General features: G+C 42.3%; 1 protein-coding gene across 1 annotated transcript; it reads left to right on the plus strand.

Annotated features, from left to right (window-relative positions):
* Nucleotides 1-6,396: 6,396 nt before the first annotated feature.
* LOC123454819 (vomeronasal type-1 receptor 3-like) lies at nucleotides 6,397-11,928 on the plus strand. The gene is made up of 3 exons (XM_045134231.1): nucleotides 6,397-7,321; nucleotides 10,005-10,063; nucleotides 11,845-11,928. Exons 1-3 carry the CDS (start codon nucleotides 6,397-6,399, stop codon nucleotides 11,926-11,928), a joined length of 1,068 nt encoding a protein of 355 aa, XP_044990166.1.
* The last annotated feature ends 6,500 nt before the right edge of the window (nucleotides 11,929-18,428 follow it).

Raw genomic sequence — 18,428 nt, forward strand, 5'->3', positions numbered from 1 at the left:
CACTCATTAACCTTTTTATATTTTTATTTATTTACTTAAGTAAGAGTGAGTGAGAAACAGAAAGTGGCAGAGAGAGAGAGGGAATGGGCATGCCAAGGCCTCCAGCCGCTGCAAACAGACTCCAGATGGACAAGCACCTTTGTGCCTCTGGCTTAATATGGCTACTGAGGAATCAAACTCGGGTCTTTAGGCTCTACAGGCAAGCACCTTGATCGCTGAAACATCTCTCCAGCCCCCATTTGTTAAACTCTCATTCAGGCATTTAATAAGTATAATAATCTAACATTTCAGCTATTACAAAAATAAATTTAAAAGAATCAATTAAATTAACATGTTTACCTTTATACACATGCCCTGTTTCTCTTTCATATCCTACATGGCTCAAAACTGGTAAGGTTCTTTTAGTGGTTTGATTCAGGTGTCCCCATAAACTTAGATGTTCTGGATGCTAGGTTCCCCAGCTGATGGCAATTGGAAATTAAAGCCTCCTGAAGGCAGTGTATTGTTGGGGGAGGGCTTATGGGTGTTATAGCCAGTTTCCCCATGCCAATGTTTGGCACACTGTTCTGTTACTGTTGTCCACCTTATGTGGGCCAGGGGGTGATGTCCACCCTCTGCTCGTGCCATCGTTTTCCCTACCATTGTGGAGCTTCCCCTCGAGCCTGTAAACCAAAATAAACCTCTTCTTCCCACAAGTTGCTCTTGGTTGGGTGATTTCTACCAGCAATGTGTACCTGACTGCAACAGTTCTCATATCACCCTTCTATACTTATAAACAATTGGGATTATTGACTACGTATAACTTTATTATATTTTTATCTTTATTTATTTATTTGAGAGAGAGAGAGATGGGTGTACCAGGGCCTCCGGCCACTGCAAATGAACTCCAGATGCATGTGCCACCTTGTGCATCTGGTTTACATGGGTCCTGGGGAATTGAACCTGGCTGGGTCCTGTGGCTTTGCAGGCAAGTGCCTTTAATGCTTAGCCTTCCAGCCCCCAACTACCTATAACTCTTGAGCAGTTTAATTAGCATTGGTATCTGCCTCCTTAGTGCAAAAGGCAGCTGTCGGTCTCATAATTAGCATAGATTTATTAATCAGCACATTGGAATTTCTCACTGCCTTACATGAATATAACACTTTTGTGTGAAAGAGAACTGTTTAATGTTCTGATTCTATGTATTTTGTTTAATTTAGAATTTATGTCCATATGGGGGTAAATGTTAACAAAATATAAATCCTGTTGATATGTCAGATACATTTACATGCAAATTTACATTGAATTAAACACTTTCCTATTTACCTTACATTTCAGTATTTAATTTCAACTCATGATTTGCACTCTAACTTTTTTTGTTGCTATTGTTTTAAAACAAGGTCTTAGCCAGGCGTGGTGGCACATGCCTTTAATCCCAGCACCCAGGAGGCAGAGGTAGGAGGATCACCGTGAGTTCAAGGCCACCCTGAGACTACATAGTGAATTCCAGGTAAGCCTAGACTAGAGTGAGACCCTACCTCAAGAAAAAAAAAAAAAAAAAGCTAGGTCTTCTGCAGCCCTAGCTGGCCTTGAACTTGTGATGATCCTCTTGCCTCTGCTACTGAGCTGCAAGTACTAGAGCCATGCGCCACCACACCCAGTGCCACCCTGACATTTTGAGACATCTTTCTCAAGTTCCTTACATATGCTTCCATTTCTCTATCCTTGATTAAATGGTGGTTCATCTTCTAAACTTGGGGATTAATGTAGCTTTAGAGATTCAACACAGCAAAATCTTCAGAATCAGGCAGGACACTTCCTCAAAACTCAACATTTCCTGATCTCTCCACCTAAGCGTCTCCTGAGATGTTTGATAAGAAAAGCACTCACAAACACTTTAATAACTCTGGTGTTCACTAGAAAGTTGTAATTGTTCTTTGGTAATTAGTAACTGAGTCAAAAATTAAGTTTAAGCTTCCCCAGTGTGCACCCTCATTATTGTTCCAGTGAAATGATATATTGCAGTTTTTGTGGGGAATTGAGCTCACAAGGTTGCAAAGCTTTATCACAGACCTGACTTTCTCTCTCCTGCACACTCACCGGCTATCCTTAGCGTCACCCTGAGTCAATATCATCCTGGCAGCAAGGAGAAGTGAGTCTTTTTTATTTTGGTCTGTGAAGTATAGTCCACAAAGGGAATGGGTGTGTTAGGGAGAGAATAAGAATTCTTGTCTGAAGCCGGCCATGGTGGCACACACCCTTAATCCCACCACTTGGGAGGCTGAGGTAAGAGGAATCCTTGTGAGTAAAGGCCACCTTGAGACTACATAGTGAATTCCAGGTCAGCCTGGCCTGGAACAAAATCCTACCTGAGGAAAAAATGTTCTTGTCTGAAAAAGAGATTCTTTGGGGGCTACAAATGGAGATGTGGCAAAGCTATACAGAAAAGGGAAAATAATTACTGAGTCATGAGGTGAACTTGTTGTCAAAGCATAGTGGACCAAGATCCTAAACCAAACCCTTGTGGTTCCTATCAATTTTATTCAATTCTTACTATTCCTTGTCGGATTTCTAATTATGAAGCATATATCCTTTAAAATTTATGTAATATAACTCAGAAATTAATCTGCTAGCTATTCTGTCTTCCCAGTAAATAAAAAACAATTACAAGATTAGTAGACATATTTCTGCAATAACTCCATAATTGTGATAATGTATAGATGTGGCTAATCAGGTTATTTCTGTTGAGGAACAGAAAACAGTGGGCATGCTCTATTCCTAGTAGAAAAAACAATGGTGCTTAGTAAGGAAACATCTAATACCTGTGGATTATTTTTCTACAGTGCACATTCTTGAAGCCAGGGCAGAAATGTTCAGGGAAAGGTAATTTGAAGACCTTGGTTCTTTCTGTTGTTAAAAAAAAAAAAAAAAGGGCTGGAGAGATGGCTTAGCGGTTAAGCGCTTGCCTATGAAGCCTAAGGACCCCGGTTCGAGGCTCCGTTCCCCAGGTCCCACGTTAGCCAGATGCACAAGGGGGCGCACGCGTCTGGAGTTCATTTGCAGAGGCTGGAAGCCCTGGCGCGCCCATTCTCTCTCTCTCTCCCTGTCTTTCTCTCCGTGTCTATAGCTCTCAAATAAATAAATAAATAATTTAAAAAAAAAAAAGGAAGAAAGAAAGAAAGAGAGAAAGAAAGAAAGAAAAGAGAAACAATACTTAGTTTTTATGTTTGCATTATTTGTAATATTGGTTTCAAAAATATTCTAATGCTGTTTACAGATTCCATATCAATCTTTACAGTATTTAAATTAATATAAGGAACATTCTCCTTTCTGGTTCTCTTTTTGCATAGTGTAGTTGTATTTTTATATGTTTAAAAATAATTAACTCAGGGCTGGAGAGATGGCTTAAAAGTGGTTAAACGCTTGCCTGTGAAGCCTAAGGACCCCGGTTCAAGGCTGGATTCCCCAGGACCCATGTAAGCCAGGTGCACCAGGTGGCACATGCATCTGGAGTTCCTTTACAGTGGCTAGAGGTCCTGGTGTGCCCATTTTCTTTCTCTCTCTTCGCTCTCTCTCTTTCTCTCTCTCTCTCTCTCTTTCTCTCCTTCCCTCTTTCTCTCTGTCACTCTCAAATAAATAAATAAATAATAATAAAAATTAATTAAATTAGTTAGTATAAGCACTCCTGCTTTCTTTTGTTTGTCACTTGATAGTTTATCTTTTTCCAGCCCGTTTTTTCACTCTACATGTATTCTTAAATATAAAATAAGCCTCTCATAAGCAGGCATCATATAGTTCAATCTTTTATTAAGAACCTTAATATAAACCAGGTGTGGTGACGCACACCTTTAATCCCAGCACTGGAGAGGCAGAGGTAGGAGGATTGCCAAGAGTTCGAGGCCACCCTGAGACTCCATAGTGAATTCCAGGTCAGCCTGGGCTAGAGTGAGACCCTACCTCAAAAAAAAAAAAAAAAAAAGAGGAAGAACTTTAATATTTTAATATATTAGACTCCTATCAAACAAAAAGGATGTTAGTTCAAAATACAAATTAGATTCTCCAATTCAATGATAAATTCTTCCATTCAAAAAAAATGGGCTAATACTGGTATGGTGTTGCACACCTTTAATCTCAGCACTCAGGAGGCTAAGGCAGGAGGATTGCTATGAGTTTGAGGCCATCCTGAGACTATATAGTGAATCCCAGGTCAGCCTGGCTACAGTGAGACCCTACCTTGAAAACCAAAAAGAAAGGGCTGGAGAGATGGCTTCATGGTTATGGCACTTGCCTGCAAAGCCTAAGGACCCAGGTTCAATTCCCCAGCACCCACATAAGCCAAATGTACAAGGAGGCACATGCGTCTGGAATTCATTTGCAGTGGCTAGAGGCCCTGCAGACCCATATTCTCTCTCTCTCTCTCTCTCTCTCTCTCTCTCATAAATAAATAAAATAATTTAAAAAGAGAGAGAAAAAAACAGAATAGCTGGGCATGGTGGCGCACACCTTTAGTCCCAGCACTTGGAAGGCAGAGGTAGAAGGATCACTGTGAGTTCAAGGCTAGCCTGAGACTATAGAGTGAGATCCAGGTAAGCCTGAACTAGAATGAGACCTTATCTCAAAAAATACATAAATAAACTGGGTGTGGTGGCGCATGCCTTTAATCCCAGCACTCCGAAAGCAGAGGTAGGAGGATTGCCATGAGATCAAGGCCACCCTGAGACTACATAGTGAATTCCAGGTCAGCCTGAGCCAGAGTAAAACCCTACCTCGAAAAACCAAAAATAAATAAATAAATAAATACATGCTAAATGATAATGACAGACATTGCTATTAGTATGCTGAGGAAAAGGTAATAATGAACTGTTTCTTAGCTTTACCACTTTAATAAAGTTTTACTATAATAAGTCAACTTCAAAAATAATAACTTAATTAAAATCATTTTTGACATTTTTCAATTTGCAAACAAATGTTAACTTCCTTGGAAATTAATGGTGATTCGTTTTCACTTACACAATAATGTACCTCTGACTCTAGTTTTATGTAGCCTTGTTGAGCACACACTGGTTACACTGTGTTCTAGAAGAACTTGAGTGAAAAAGATTCTCCTCTTTAAATTTCACATTAAATGATTTGCACATTCAATTAAATCAGTTTCACCTACTATGGGCATTCCCTTAAGGTTATAAAATCATAGAATTTATTTTCTGTTTGCATTCCTAAAACATTATAGGTGACATTTGTTAAATTAACTAATTAATTAAGCTAGTAAACTTATATGACAAGTTGCCAATAGTTTAAATTCCTAGCTGTGTCATTAAAAACTGACAGTAAGAGCCGGGCATGGTGGCACACGCCTTTAATCCCAGCACTCAGGAGGCAGAGGTAGGAGGATTGCCGTGAGTTCAAGGCCACCCTGAGACTACATGGTGAATTCCAGGTCAGCCTGAGCCAAAGTGAGACCCTACCTCGAAAAAACAAACAAAAAAAAAAAAGACATATTGGGCTAGAGAGATGGCTTAGTTAGTGGTTAAGGCACTTGCTTGCCTGCAAAACCAAAGGACTCAGGTTCAGTTCCCCAGTGCCATGTAAGCCAGATGCACAAGGCAGTGCATGTGTCTGAAGTTCGTTTGCAATGGCTAGAAACCCTGCTGCACTCATTCTCTGTGTGTATGTGTGTCTCTCTCTCTATGTCTCTATCTATCTGTCTGCCACTCTCTTTCTCTCCCTCTCTCTAAATAAATAAATAATGCTGAGTTCAGTAGATTGTCACCTCCTGCCTCTACCTCTTAAAAGGAGGCCACTAGAAAGGTCATTTAGTTTCCTTGTGCCAAGTATCTCCTTATATATCAAGTAAGAATAATACAATGTGTATTTCATGAAATTGTTCTACAAGTTATATTTAAGATATAATACTAAACTTTATCATGAAATATTGTGGAAAGAAGGTGATATTTAAAATCATTGGTCAAAGGGTTTGGGAGATGGCTCCGTGGATAAATCACTTGCTCCCGCGGCACAAGTACCTGAGTTCAGATTGTCAGAACTCGTGTAAAAGGCAGCTGCTGCGCTCGGCATCTATAAGCAGTGGTGAAGAGCAGTGTGGAGACAGGGGAATTTCCAGAATCTTGCAGCCTGGTGAATGCAACAGAGAACAGTAAGAACTGGAGACCTGCCTCCAACAAGGTGGAAGGCAAAGACAGACAGACGAGGCTTTCCTTTGACCTCCCACACCCGCTGTGTGTGAATACACACAAATAGAGAGAGGGGGGAGGATTGGGGGAGGGAGGGAGAGATAATTGGTTGGAAACAATGGTAAGTGGGAAATAATGGATTTGAGCTGCACACCTGAAACATGCCCCCATTTTTTTATTCAGGATCCTGTCACTCCCAATGGATGATCGCTCACTGGAGTGACCCATGACCTCTGGTGATTTGGTCATGGGAATGATCTTCCTGTGGCAAATGATGGCTGGCTTCCTGGGGAATTTATTTCTTCTCTGTTATTATAATTTCCTTTATTTCACCAGATATACCATAAGGTCCACAGATTTGATCCTCAAGCACTTGACTTTGGCCAACTTATTGGTCATACTCTCTAAAGGAGTCCCACAAACAATGTCTGCTTTGGGGTTGAAACATTTCCTCGGGGATGCTGGATGTAAACTTGTTTTCTATGCTCACCGAGTGGGCAGAGGTGTGTGCATGGGAATCACCTGCCTACTGAGTACCTTCCAGGCCATCACCATCTGCCCCAGGAGCAGCAGGTGGGCCGAACTCAAAGTACAAGCTTCCAAGTACCTTGGACCAGCCAACATCCTGTGCTGGATCCTGAACATCCTGGTAAACAGCATCGTTCCTGTAGAGGTTGGCAAGTGGAGCGGCAGAAACGGTACCAACAAAAGGAATTACGGATTCTGCTCTGCAGAAAGTAGTAGCAGAATTACAGGATTCCTACTTACAGCCCTGTTTGCCTCCTATGATATTTTGTGTTTGGGACTCACAGTCTGGGCCAGTGGCTTCATGGTTTTCATCCTGCACAGGCACAAGCATCAGGTCCAGCACGTTCGTGCAGCTGTTTCTCCCACGTCCTCCCCCGAGTCCAGAGTCACCCGAAGCATCCTCATGCTAATGGGGGCCTTTGTAGCATTCTACACCCTCTCCTTCATCTTTTCACTGATTTTTGCTCTTTCTCGGGATTCAGGCTGGTTGCTGATCAACGCTTCTGCACTAATCACAGCTTGTTTTCCTACAGTCAGCCCCTTTATTCTCATGAAGCGTGACCCCAGACTATCCACGTTCTGCTATGCCTGCTGTAAAGAGAATAGCTTCCTAAATTGTTCAAGTAACTCTAAGTTGGTTTTTGTTTGTTTGTTTGTTTTGGTTTTTTTGAGGTAGGGTCTCGCTGTAGCCCAGGCTGATCTGGAATTCACTATGTAGTCTCAGGGTGGCCTCAAACTCACAGTGATCCTCCTACTTCTGGCTCCGGAGTGCTGAGATTAAAGATGTGCACCACCATGCCTGGCTTGAGTTCTTTATGTTTTATATTTTTTATTTTTATTTATTTATTTGAGCGAGATGGACAGAAGGAGGAAGAGTATGAACATGCCAGGGCCTCTAGCCACTGCAAACAAACTCCAGATACATGTGCCACCTTATGCATCTGGCTTTATGAGTATACTGGGGAATCAAACCTGGGTCCTTAGGCTTTTCAGGCAAGCGCCTTAACCATTAAACATCTCTCCAGCCCCCAAAGGTTTTTATAATCTTCATGTTTTCCAATATTCTAATGGAGAAGTTCTGTGGTTTTTTACTTGTGTGTGTGTGGTGTGCTTGTGTGTTTGTATGCACGTTGACAAACTTATATGCAGGTGTGCGTGCACATGTGTGCTCCTGCAGATGGAAGTCAAAGGTTGATGTCAGGTGTCTTCCCGGATCACTCTCTACTTTATTGACTGAGGCAAGGTCTGTCGCCTGAACACAGAGCTCATCAGTTTGGCTAGTCTGGCCACCAGCTTCCCTGAGGGTCCTCGATCTTTGAGCTCAAGCAATAGGACTATAAGTAGGCTGCCACCCACTAATGGCATTCATGTGGATGCCAGACAGCTGAACTCTGGTCCTCACACCTGCACGGCACTCTTCATCCACTGAACCATCTCCCTAGCCCCTGAGGTGGTTAACTTTAAAGTTTTTAAACAGGGGGCTAGAGAGATGGCTTAGTGGTTAAGCGCTTGCTTGTGAAGCCTAAGGACCCCGGTTCAAGGCTTGATTCCCCAGGACCCACGTTAGCCAGATGCACAAGGTAGTGCATGCATCTGGAGCTCATTCACAGTGGCTGGAGGCCCTGTTGCACCTTCCCTCCCTCCGCCCCCCCCTTTCTCTGTGTTGCTCTCAAAATAAATAAAAATGAATAAAGTTTTTAAACAGGACTGCTAATAATTAGGAAACAATGCAAAAATTAATTGAGTTTTGTAATTATCTTGAAACAGGGTTTTGCTATGTATACCAGACTGGTGTGAACTGATTATATAACCCAGACCAGCCTCTGACTTACAACAGTCCTCCTGCCTTGGCCTCCCACATTCTAGGATTACAAGCAAGCACCATCACCCAGCTCAGTATTTCATTTTGTTTTCCTGAGGTAGGGTCTTACTCTAGACCAGGCTGATCTGAAACTTTCTCCATAACCCAGGCTGCCTTCAGATTCATGGTGATCCTCCTACCTCAGCCTCCTGATTGCTTGCCTCAGCCAGCGGGGAGTTAAACAAGGACATGAGGGGAAAGTAACCTGGATGGGAGACAAGAGACACAAAGAAGGAGACCAAGTCTATATTCTGATCAAGGTCTCAGATTTATTCAGGCAAGCACAAGCTTATATACAGAAAATAAAACTTTCTAGACAGTGCCTATGTGCCTAAAGTCTGCTCCACAGATGCCTCTGTGTCTGAAAACTGTTTGCCAAGGCCATACCATAAGGTCTCTGTGCCTGGAGATCCAAAAACAGCTTCAGTTCTCATGGTCAAAGAGCAGCTACAGCTCCCAACATCTCCTCCCTTCTTTTATACTTAAGACGGGGAGACCCACTATTCAGCAGTGGGCTTTAACCAACTGGGGGAGTATTGACCTGACACCTCCCGTGGGCTGTCATTTTTTTCATCCCACAGTCTTGGCCCTTGGTACCTTTGGGGGAGGGGAGGCAGGGCCTATATGATCATAATAAGTGTGGTACCAACCTCCATGCAAGTCAGGTTTTTCCTCTCAGGGAATTCAGAAGCGGTCAGAAAGGGACCTTCCTTTGCGGTGCTTTGCCTTGCACCCATGTTGGTGCCCATATCATACTCACTTTATTGTGAGCTGATATGCATAGGTCTGAATCCTATGCAGCTCCTAAAGGAGGGGAGTCAAGGACGTATTCTATAGTGCATGGCTCAGACCTCTGCACGAACATTCACAATAGACTTAATTAGACACTTGAAGAAAATAGGTAATAGGCATAAGAGAAGCAGAAGGCAAACTCCCACAGCTGCAAAGCTGCCTATACAGGAACTTAGAGAGTCCCAACCAGGCAACACAGACTGAATTGCAGCAAGTAAATCATTATCAGCCTTAGTGGAATCAAAATCAAGATGACTGTTCTGTATAGCTAAAATTTCTCCAAGGCTTTGAAAGATTAACAGGAATCATAACAAATGCAGGTTGTTTGACAATCATTACAGTTCCAGAATCATGACAAATACAATTGGACAGACTACAATTATCACAGGTAACATTAAACATTTCCTCAGACCTGTGATACCAGGTAACATTTATATTCCCTAACATCAGGGCATAAGGTGGTGTAACACAGGCCATAACAGTTCCCTTTGGAAGGCTATTTGAATTATTGCTGGCAGATGTAACCTTGATACCTCCCATAGCAGCAGCAATTTTCCACACGTAAGTTTGCTGATGTCCATTATCTGACCACCACAATCCTGAGGACAGTCCAGTGGCCCAATCATTAACCCATTCAGTTTTACTCTTTATAGAGCCTACTGATCCTGACCAGTCCTTAACATATCTAGTAGATCCAGAAACATTATTCCTGGTAAATTGTTTCCCTACACATTTGCTCCAACATATAGATTTATTGAACCAAGGTGTATTTCCTTCACAGGGAATAAAGTCCTCTGGTGGACTATCCCCTGTAACTTGATTTCCATAGGGAAGCCAAATAGAAATTCTGCTTGTTTGAACCTGCTTTATCTTCTTTGTACCTTGTACATGCTCTTGTACATGCTTTACAGTAATGTTTCTTTCCTTTATTTCAAAACATCCCACTATGCTAGTCTTAGAAAAGCATAGTGGAATCCCTAGACCACGCCCTGAATATGAACTCATAATTATTTGATGTAATTCTATATTTTTACTAGATGGCGTACTTAGCAACCGAGTGTTATTGACTAGAACTATGATTTCTTTTTTCTCCCAAGTCACTGGATGTAATATAGGAGGGTCAGGAACATAGGTCTAGTAAAGTTCACTGTAAGCGAGATGTAGATGACTCCATATTATCGGGATCAGCAGTGTCTTCTTGTTTGATCTCGTGGCCTGCATGCCGCACCAAACGTTCTGGCAACCATCTGGCTCCATTTTCTTTCTGTGAAAAAATACAAAGATCCTCGTCCCCATATTAATTCAGGGTCGGGTCCACTCCATTTGTTAGTCAATGGATCTTTCCACATTGCTTTAGCATAATTAGTGTTGGTTTGTGCATGCCAAAAATGGTCAGCAGCAGAAGACCCTTTTGCATCCAAAAGTAAAAAATTTAAAAATAAACAAACTATGATTTAACCATCTTGTTACAGATCCCTGTATCATTTTTTCCTTTTTTGTTTTTTGTAACTAGATTTCTGTCTTTTCTTTCCAGCTAATAAAATATCATCCATATAATGAATAATATATAATTGAGGAAATTTGCTTCTTTTAGAAGCTAAAGCTTTAGCCACAAATTTCTGACATAAAGTTGGACTATTAGCCATACCTTGAGGGAGAACTTTCCAGACACAAAGAGGATAGGAGTGGCTGCTGTGGGAGAGAGAAAGAGAGAGAGAGAGAAAGAGAGAAGTATGGGCAGCTCCCAACAATTGCTGACATTAAAGGTGTGAGCCACTGCACCCAGATAGTATTTAACTTTAAATCAGTTAATGAATGTTGTTATGGAATTAACTGGGGACAGACATATGAGAAGTTTTTCATGAAATGTAAGAGCCAGAGTGATGATCCATCAAGAAAAATAGGAAAAGTGGGGACTGGAGAGATGGCTCACTAATTAAAGGTGCTTACTTTTTGTTTTGTTTTGTTTTGTTTCTAGGAGGGTTTCACTGTAGTCCAGGCTTACCTGGAATTCACTATGTAGTCTCAGGGTGGCCTTGAACTCATGGCAATCCTCCTACCTCTGCCTCCCAAGTGCTGGGATTAAAGGCATGCACCACCACACCCGGCCCAAAGGTGCTTACTTTTAAAGCCTGATGGCCTGTGTTTGATTCCTCAGGACCCACGTAAAGCCAAATGCACAAAGTGGCACATGCATGTAGAGTTCATTTTCACTGGGCATGCCCATACTTCTTTCTCTTTCTCTCTCTCTCTCTCTCTCTCCCCCCCCCCCTCTCTCCCACAGCAGGACTCTACCTCAAAAAAAAAAAAAAATAAAAGAAGAAGAAGAAGTGTCAGTGGGTTACAAGGATACAAAGATAAGCCCTCCATCCACAAGATAACTGTATCTGGAAAGTAGCTTTCAGAGATTAGAATGAATGTGTCTCAAGCCCAAGGAAAAAGGCAAGATGCAGTAAGATGATCAGATGCACTACACTTGCTGCTTTGTTTTAGACATCCCCCTATGAATTTTATCCAACAATACTCTACGGTGATAACATGAATAATTTTTACCACTGCCATGTGGAACAACTGTAGCCAAGACTTGGATAACATAGTGAGAAATGGCCACTAACCCAGTCGCCTGTTCTGTTTCAGGAAGGATTGTTATACTAAAAAGTAACAAGCTGTTGCTGCTTTGGTTTGAGGGTCCATCCTGTCATGACAGGGAAGGCGTGGTGGCAGAAGCAGCTCTTGGCTGCGGCACGGAAGCGCAAGTCTGCCTACTGACATCTTGGTGGAGCAGATTCAACCCTTCGAGACTCTTTCCCCATTTTCTTACCTTTTTGTGTTGGTTGTTTGTTTTTTTGGTTTTGTTTTTGTTTTTGTTTTTGTGTTGTTTTTTTTTTGAGGTTTCACTCTAGCTCAGGCTGACCTAGAATTTACTCTGTAGTCCAGGGTGGCCTCAGACTCATGCCAATCCTCCTACCTCTGCCTTCTAAATGCTGGGATTAAAGGCTTGCACCACCACACCCGGCCTTTTTCTTTAATTTTTTTTTTTTTTTTTTTTTTTAGTTAGGCTCTCACTCTGGCTCAAGCTGACCTGGAATTAACTCTGTAGTCTCAGGGTGGCCTCAAACTCACAGCACTTCTTCTACCTCTGCCTCCCAAGTGCTGGGATTAAAGGTGTGCACCACCATGCCCAGCTTCTTTTTCTTTAATTTTAATGTATGTATTAGCAAGGGAAGAGAGAAAGAAAGAGAGAATGGGTGTACCTAGAGTATCTTGCCCACTGCAATGAACTCCAGATACATGTGCCATTTTGTGCATATAGAATTACGTGGGTATTGGAAAATAGAACAAAGTCTATCAGGCTTTGCAAGCAAGCACCTTTAACCAGTGAGCCATCTCTCCAGCAAGCCTTTTTCCTATTTTTCTTGATGAATCATCATTCTGGCTCTTACATTTTAAAAACTATTTTATTTATTTGCAAGAAGAGTGAGGACCAGGGCCTCTAGCTGCTGCAAATGAACTCCAGATGCATGCACTACTTTGTGCATCTGCTTTACATAGATACTGGGGAATCAAACCCGGATCAGTAGGCTTTGCAGGCAAGTGCCTTAACCACTGAGCCATCTCTCCAGCCCCCCAGATTTTTTTTTCATTTATTTGCTTATTTGAGACAGAGAGAGATAAAGAGGCAGATAGTAAGGGAGAAAATGGGCCTACTAGGGCCTCCTGCCACTGCACATAAACCCCAAACACACTTGCGCTACTTTTTGAGTCTGCCCTTATGTGAGTATTGGGAAAACCTGGAATTCACTATGGAGTCTCAGGGTGGCCTCGAACTCACAGTGATCCTCCTACCTCTGCCTCCCGGGTTCTGGGATTAAAGTGCAACACCACACCCGGCTTATTCAGTTTCTTATTCCCACAAAAGTACTATTAAAATTGAATAATGAGGGCTAAGGAGATGGCTCAGCAGTTAAAGGTGTTTGCTTTTAAAGCTTGCAGGCTTTAAACCCAGGCTGTCAAACTTTAGAAGGAAGCACTTGTTTTTTGTTTGTTTTTATTTTGTTTTGTTTTGGTTTGGTTTTTTGTTTTTTGAGGTAGGGTCTTGCTCTTGCCCTGACTGACCTGGAATCCACTAGGTAGTCTCAGTGTGGGTTCAAACTCACTGTGATCCTCCTACCTCTGCCTCCCAAGTATTGGGATTAAAGGCTTGCACCACCACTCCCAGCCATGGCTGTTTTCTTTTCTTTCTTAATGAGAAGGAAAGGAAAGGGAAGGAGAGAAGGAGGGAGGGAAGGAGAGAAGGAGGGAAGGAGAGAAGGAGGGAAGGAGAGAGGGAGGGAAGGAAGAAAGGAAGGAAGGAAGGAAAGAAGATAGAAAGAGTGGGCATCCAGCCACTGCAAACAAACTATAGATCCATGTGCCAACTTGTACATCTAACTTATGTTGGTACTGGGGAGTCTAACCGGGGTCCTTAGGCTTTGCAGGCAAACACCTTAACCACTAAACCATCTCTCCAATCCAAGAAAGTGGCTTTAACAGCTGAGCCATCTCTCTAGCCCCAGCTTCCAGCTTTTTATGTAGGGGTCTGGGAAATTGAACTTGGGCACTCAGTTGGTTGGTGGGTTTTGCAGTTCTGGGGATAGAAGGCAGGGCCTGTGTTTGCTCAGCCAGCACTCTCCCGCTGAGCTGTGTTCTCAGCACTGAACTCAGGTGCCCTGGCCGGAGCAGCAGTGCTTCCTCCACTGAGCCAGCTCCCCAGCCCAGGCATTTCTGTTTTGAGAAGATTCCCTGCTGTGTGATCTCCTTAGACTAATTAGGAGATGATATACAAAATAAACATAGAAAATAATATAATAAAAATGGCAATACTGTGTCATGTGTGCCAGGGAGGTATGCTAATGATAAGCACAGTACAGTCTCTTACTTAGAATGTATGTTAAATGAAATATAGTTGATTTGGTTTGCTAAAGTAATAAAATTATTATCACCTTCAGATAAAATGTGGTGTGGTTACAATACTTTTGGATTTTCCTGACTATCATCTGACCTGTTACTGATTCTGTTAATATCTTATAATAATAATAACCAAAAATATATTGATATTAGATACTGTAACATACATAAAAATTTTAATACATTGATAAATTTATTCTAACTGTAATCCTATGACATAAAAGAATACTGAAAATAATTTTTTTTTTTAAATCACACAGTTCTGACATGGTATACTGAGAAATAAATGCAAAGGTTATGTGTTTATGTAGTTCACTCAGTTTCTTGTTTCAACAGAAATATTTATTAGAATTGAATATTGAGAACTGGAGAGATTGCTCAGGAGTTAAAGGTGCTTGCTTACAAAGCCTAATGGGCTGGGTTCAGCACCCCAGTACCCACTTAAAGCCAGGTGCACAAAGTGGCACATGCACCTAAAGTTCATTTACAGTGTTGAGAAGCCCTAGTGGGCCCATTCTCTCTCTTTCTCTCTCTCCCTCTCTCCTCTCTCTCTCTCTCTCTCTCTCTCTCTCTCTCTCTCTCTCTCTGCTTGTCTTTGTATCTCAAATAAATAAATATTTTTTTAAAAAAGAATGGGTCCAAACCAGGCATGATGGCGCATGCCTTTAATCCCAGCACTTGGGAGGCAGAGGCAGGAGGATCGCCTTGAGTTCAAGGCCAGCCTGAAACTACATAGTGAATACCAGCTCAGCCTGGGCTAGAGCGAGACCCTACCTAGAAAAGCCAAAAGAAAAAAAAAAAAAGTTAGTTTTTCTAAAATCACAGAGTCTTGAAATGATATGACAAAGTAAGTGCTGTTTTTATTTATTTTATTCAGTTTCTTTTTGGGTTTTTTTTTTTTTTTTTTTTTTTTTTGGTTTTTCAACGTAGGGTCTCACTCTAGCCCAGGCTGACCTGGAATTCACTATGGAGTCTCAGGGTGGCCTCGAACTCACGGTGATCCTCCTACCTCTGCCTCCTGAGTGCTGGGATTAAAGTGCACCACCACACCCGGCTTATTCAGTTTCTTATTCCCACAAAAGTACTATTAAAATTGAATAATGAGGGCTAAGGAGATGGCTCAGCAGTTAAAGGTGTTTGCTTTTAAAGCTTGCAGGCTTCGTTTGTTCCCCAGTACCCACATAAAGCCAGATGCACAAAGTGGCACATGTGCCTGGAGTTCATTAACAGCAGCAAGAGGTCCTGGTGTGCCCATTCTCTTCTTCCCTCCTTCCCTCCCTTCCTCCTCCTCCTCCTCCTCCTTCTTCTTTCTCTCTCTCTCTCTCTTCATTTCCCGTTTCTCTCTCCCCTCTCAAATAAATAAATATATTTTAAATGCATAAATAAAATTAAAATTGGATACTGAATATATACAATGGGCTTGATTCCTATCTGGTGCTATTGAGAAGGAGCTGAAACTTTGAGAAGTAGAGTTTAGTGGGAGTTATTACATCATTAGAGATGTGTTTGAAGGTGTAGTAGACTCTGGTTGCTTCCAGGTTTCTCCTATTGGCTTGTTTTAGGAGGAAAGGTTTTGCTTTTGTTACAACCACGAAGTAAGCAGTTTTGCTCAATCACACTGTCCCACCATATGTTGCTCATCACAAGCCCAAAAGCAATGAGAGCAATGACAGACTGAAAGTTCCAAAACTATGAGCCACACTGAACTTTTCTCTTTATGAGATGATTATCTCAAGTCATTTGTTATAGTGACAGATGGAAATCTGATTAGCATGAAATCCTACAAGCATTTTTTCCAAGGTACATTTAGTTTCCTCCTTGTTACACATGGACATAAATTCATTGGTCAAACATAATAATGAGCCAAGAGTGGTGGTGAATGCTTGTGATCAGAGCACTGGGGAGACTGAGCCAGGAGGATTACAAGTTCAAGACAAAACTATACAAAGTGAGTTCAAGGCCAGCTTTGACTACATATTGAGATCTTATCTAAAAAGGGGGAATGTTGGGAGATGGCTCAGTCAGTAAAGCACTTGCCACACACTGTGAGGACCTGAGTTCAGATCCCCAGCGACCGTGTAAATTTCCCAGGGCTAGCTAGCTGGAACAGCCAGGTTGGTGAGCTCTGGGCCTAGGGGAAGACCTCATCTCAATAAATGAGATGGAGCCATGCATGGCAGCACACATCCTCAATCCCAGCACTTGAGCCAGAGGCAGGAGGATCATGTGAGTTCGAGGCCACCCAGAGACTACATAGTGAATTCCAGGTCAATCTGGGCTAGAGTGAGACCCTACCTCGAAAAAATAAATTAATTAGGCCAGGTGTGGTAGCACACGCCTTTAATCCCAGCACTGGGGAGACAGAGGTAGGAGGATGGCTGTGAGTTGGAGGCCACTCTGAGACTACATTGTGAATTCCAGGTCAGACTGGGCTAGAGTGAGACCCTACCTCAAAAAACCAAGAAAGAGGTAGGGGAGAGAGGGAGGAAAGAAAGAAAGAAAGAAAGAAAGAAAGAAAGAAAGAAAGAAAGAAAGAAAGAAAGAAGAAGAAAGAAGAAGGAAGAAGGAAGGAAGAAGGAGGAGGGGGAAGGAGGAGGGAGGGAGGGAGGGAGGGAGGGAGGGAGGGAGGGAGGGAGGGAGGGAAGGAGGGAGGGAGGGAGGAAAGAGAAAAGAAAAGAAAAAGAAAAGAAAAGAAAAGAAAAGAAAAGAAAAGAAAAGAAAAGAAAAGAAAAGAAAAGAAAAAGAAGAGAGAAGAAAAAGTGGGAAGCTAGGTGTGGTGGTGCACACCTGTAATCCCAGCAGTGGGCGGTGTAGGCAAGAGGATCAGGAGTTTAAAGCTGGTATTTGATTCCTGCCTGGCTGCAAGAGAACCTGACTCAAAAAAACAGGAGTTGGCATATCTGTCATGGGGGAAACCATCTGCTCTCTAACTGGATTTGAGGCCCACTCCATGGGAGAGAATTTTTGCCTGGTACTGAAAACCTAATGAAAAGCCTATGGTTTGGAAGGTCATAAGCCCTAGAGGTTAAACTACTACTGTTGTTTTGCTAACTGGATATATTATACCCACAAAACTGCCCTCTAAGTATTTATATGTATGCCCATATAATAATACTACTCTCACTTCTGGTTAGAGAAACTTCTCGCTTCAGATGGTGGTAACCACTAAGGTGATTCAAAACTCACTAAAGAGTCAAGCATGGTGGTACACACCCTGATTTGGGAGGCAGAGGTAGGTGGAGCACTGTAAATTTGAGGCCACCCTGAGACTACATAGTGAATTCCAGGTCAGCTTGGGCTAGAGTAAGATCCTACCTCGGAGGAAAAAAAAAAACTCACTAAAATGATGACAAGTGACAGTGGATTGTTCAGCACTAAATGAGGATCTCTATCACACCCTCCAAGGCTCAGGGACCCTAAGTCTTAGAGATTGGGGAAAGAATGCAAGAACCAAAGGAAGGGTAGGACTGCTTACAATATTTTCTGTCTTCCAGACACAAAGTGGCGGAGATATTCATGTTCTCACAGTGATTGACACTACCTACACAAGCCCCACATAACAGGGAAAAAAAAAATGAATGGCATCAAAATAGAAGAGAGAGTAGGTGAAAAAAAAAAGGAGTTAGTGGAGAGGGTATGGTGGGGAGATGGTGGGAGAGGATTATGACCATGTTATTCATATTTATGGAATTTATCAATAAAATAGTTTCTAAAATGATCACAAAAAAAAAAACAGAGCCAGGTGTGGTGGTGCACACTTTTAACCCCAGCACTCAGGAGGCAGGGGTAGGAGGATAACCATGAGTTCAAGGCCATCCTGAGACTACATAATGAATTCCAAGTCAGTCTTGGCTAGAGTAAGACCCTACCTCGAAAAACCAAAAAAAAAAAAAAAAAGGTGAGAAGATAGCTGAATGGTTGAAGGTGATGCTTGCAAGCCCACTGGCACGAGTCCGATTTCCCAGCACCCACATAAAGCGGAGCACAACGTGGCGCGTGTGTCTGTAACCCCAGTGCGTCCACAGCAATGCGAGGCAGAGCCAGGACACTTTGGAAGCTCTATCTTCACTATCCACCCACTAGTTGGAAGAAAACTCAGTAGCAGAGGCCAGTAAGCTAGAAAGGAGATA

Source organism: Jaculus jaculus, chromosome 14 (genome assembly GCF_020740685.1).
Source record: "Jaculus jaculus isolate mJacJac1 chromosome 14, mJacJac1.mat.Y.cur, whole genome shotgun sequence".
Classification (NCBI taxonomy): domain Eukaryota; kingdom Metazoa; phylum Chordata; class Mammalia; order Rodentia; family Dipodidae; genus Jaculus; species Jaculus jaculus.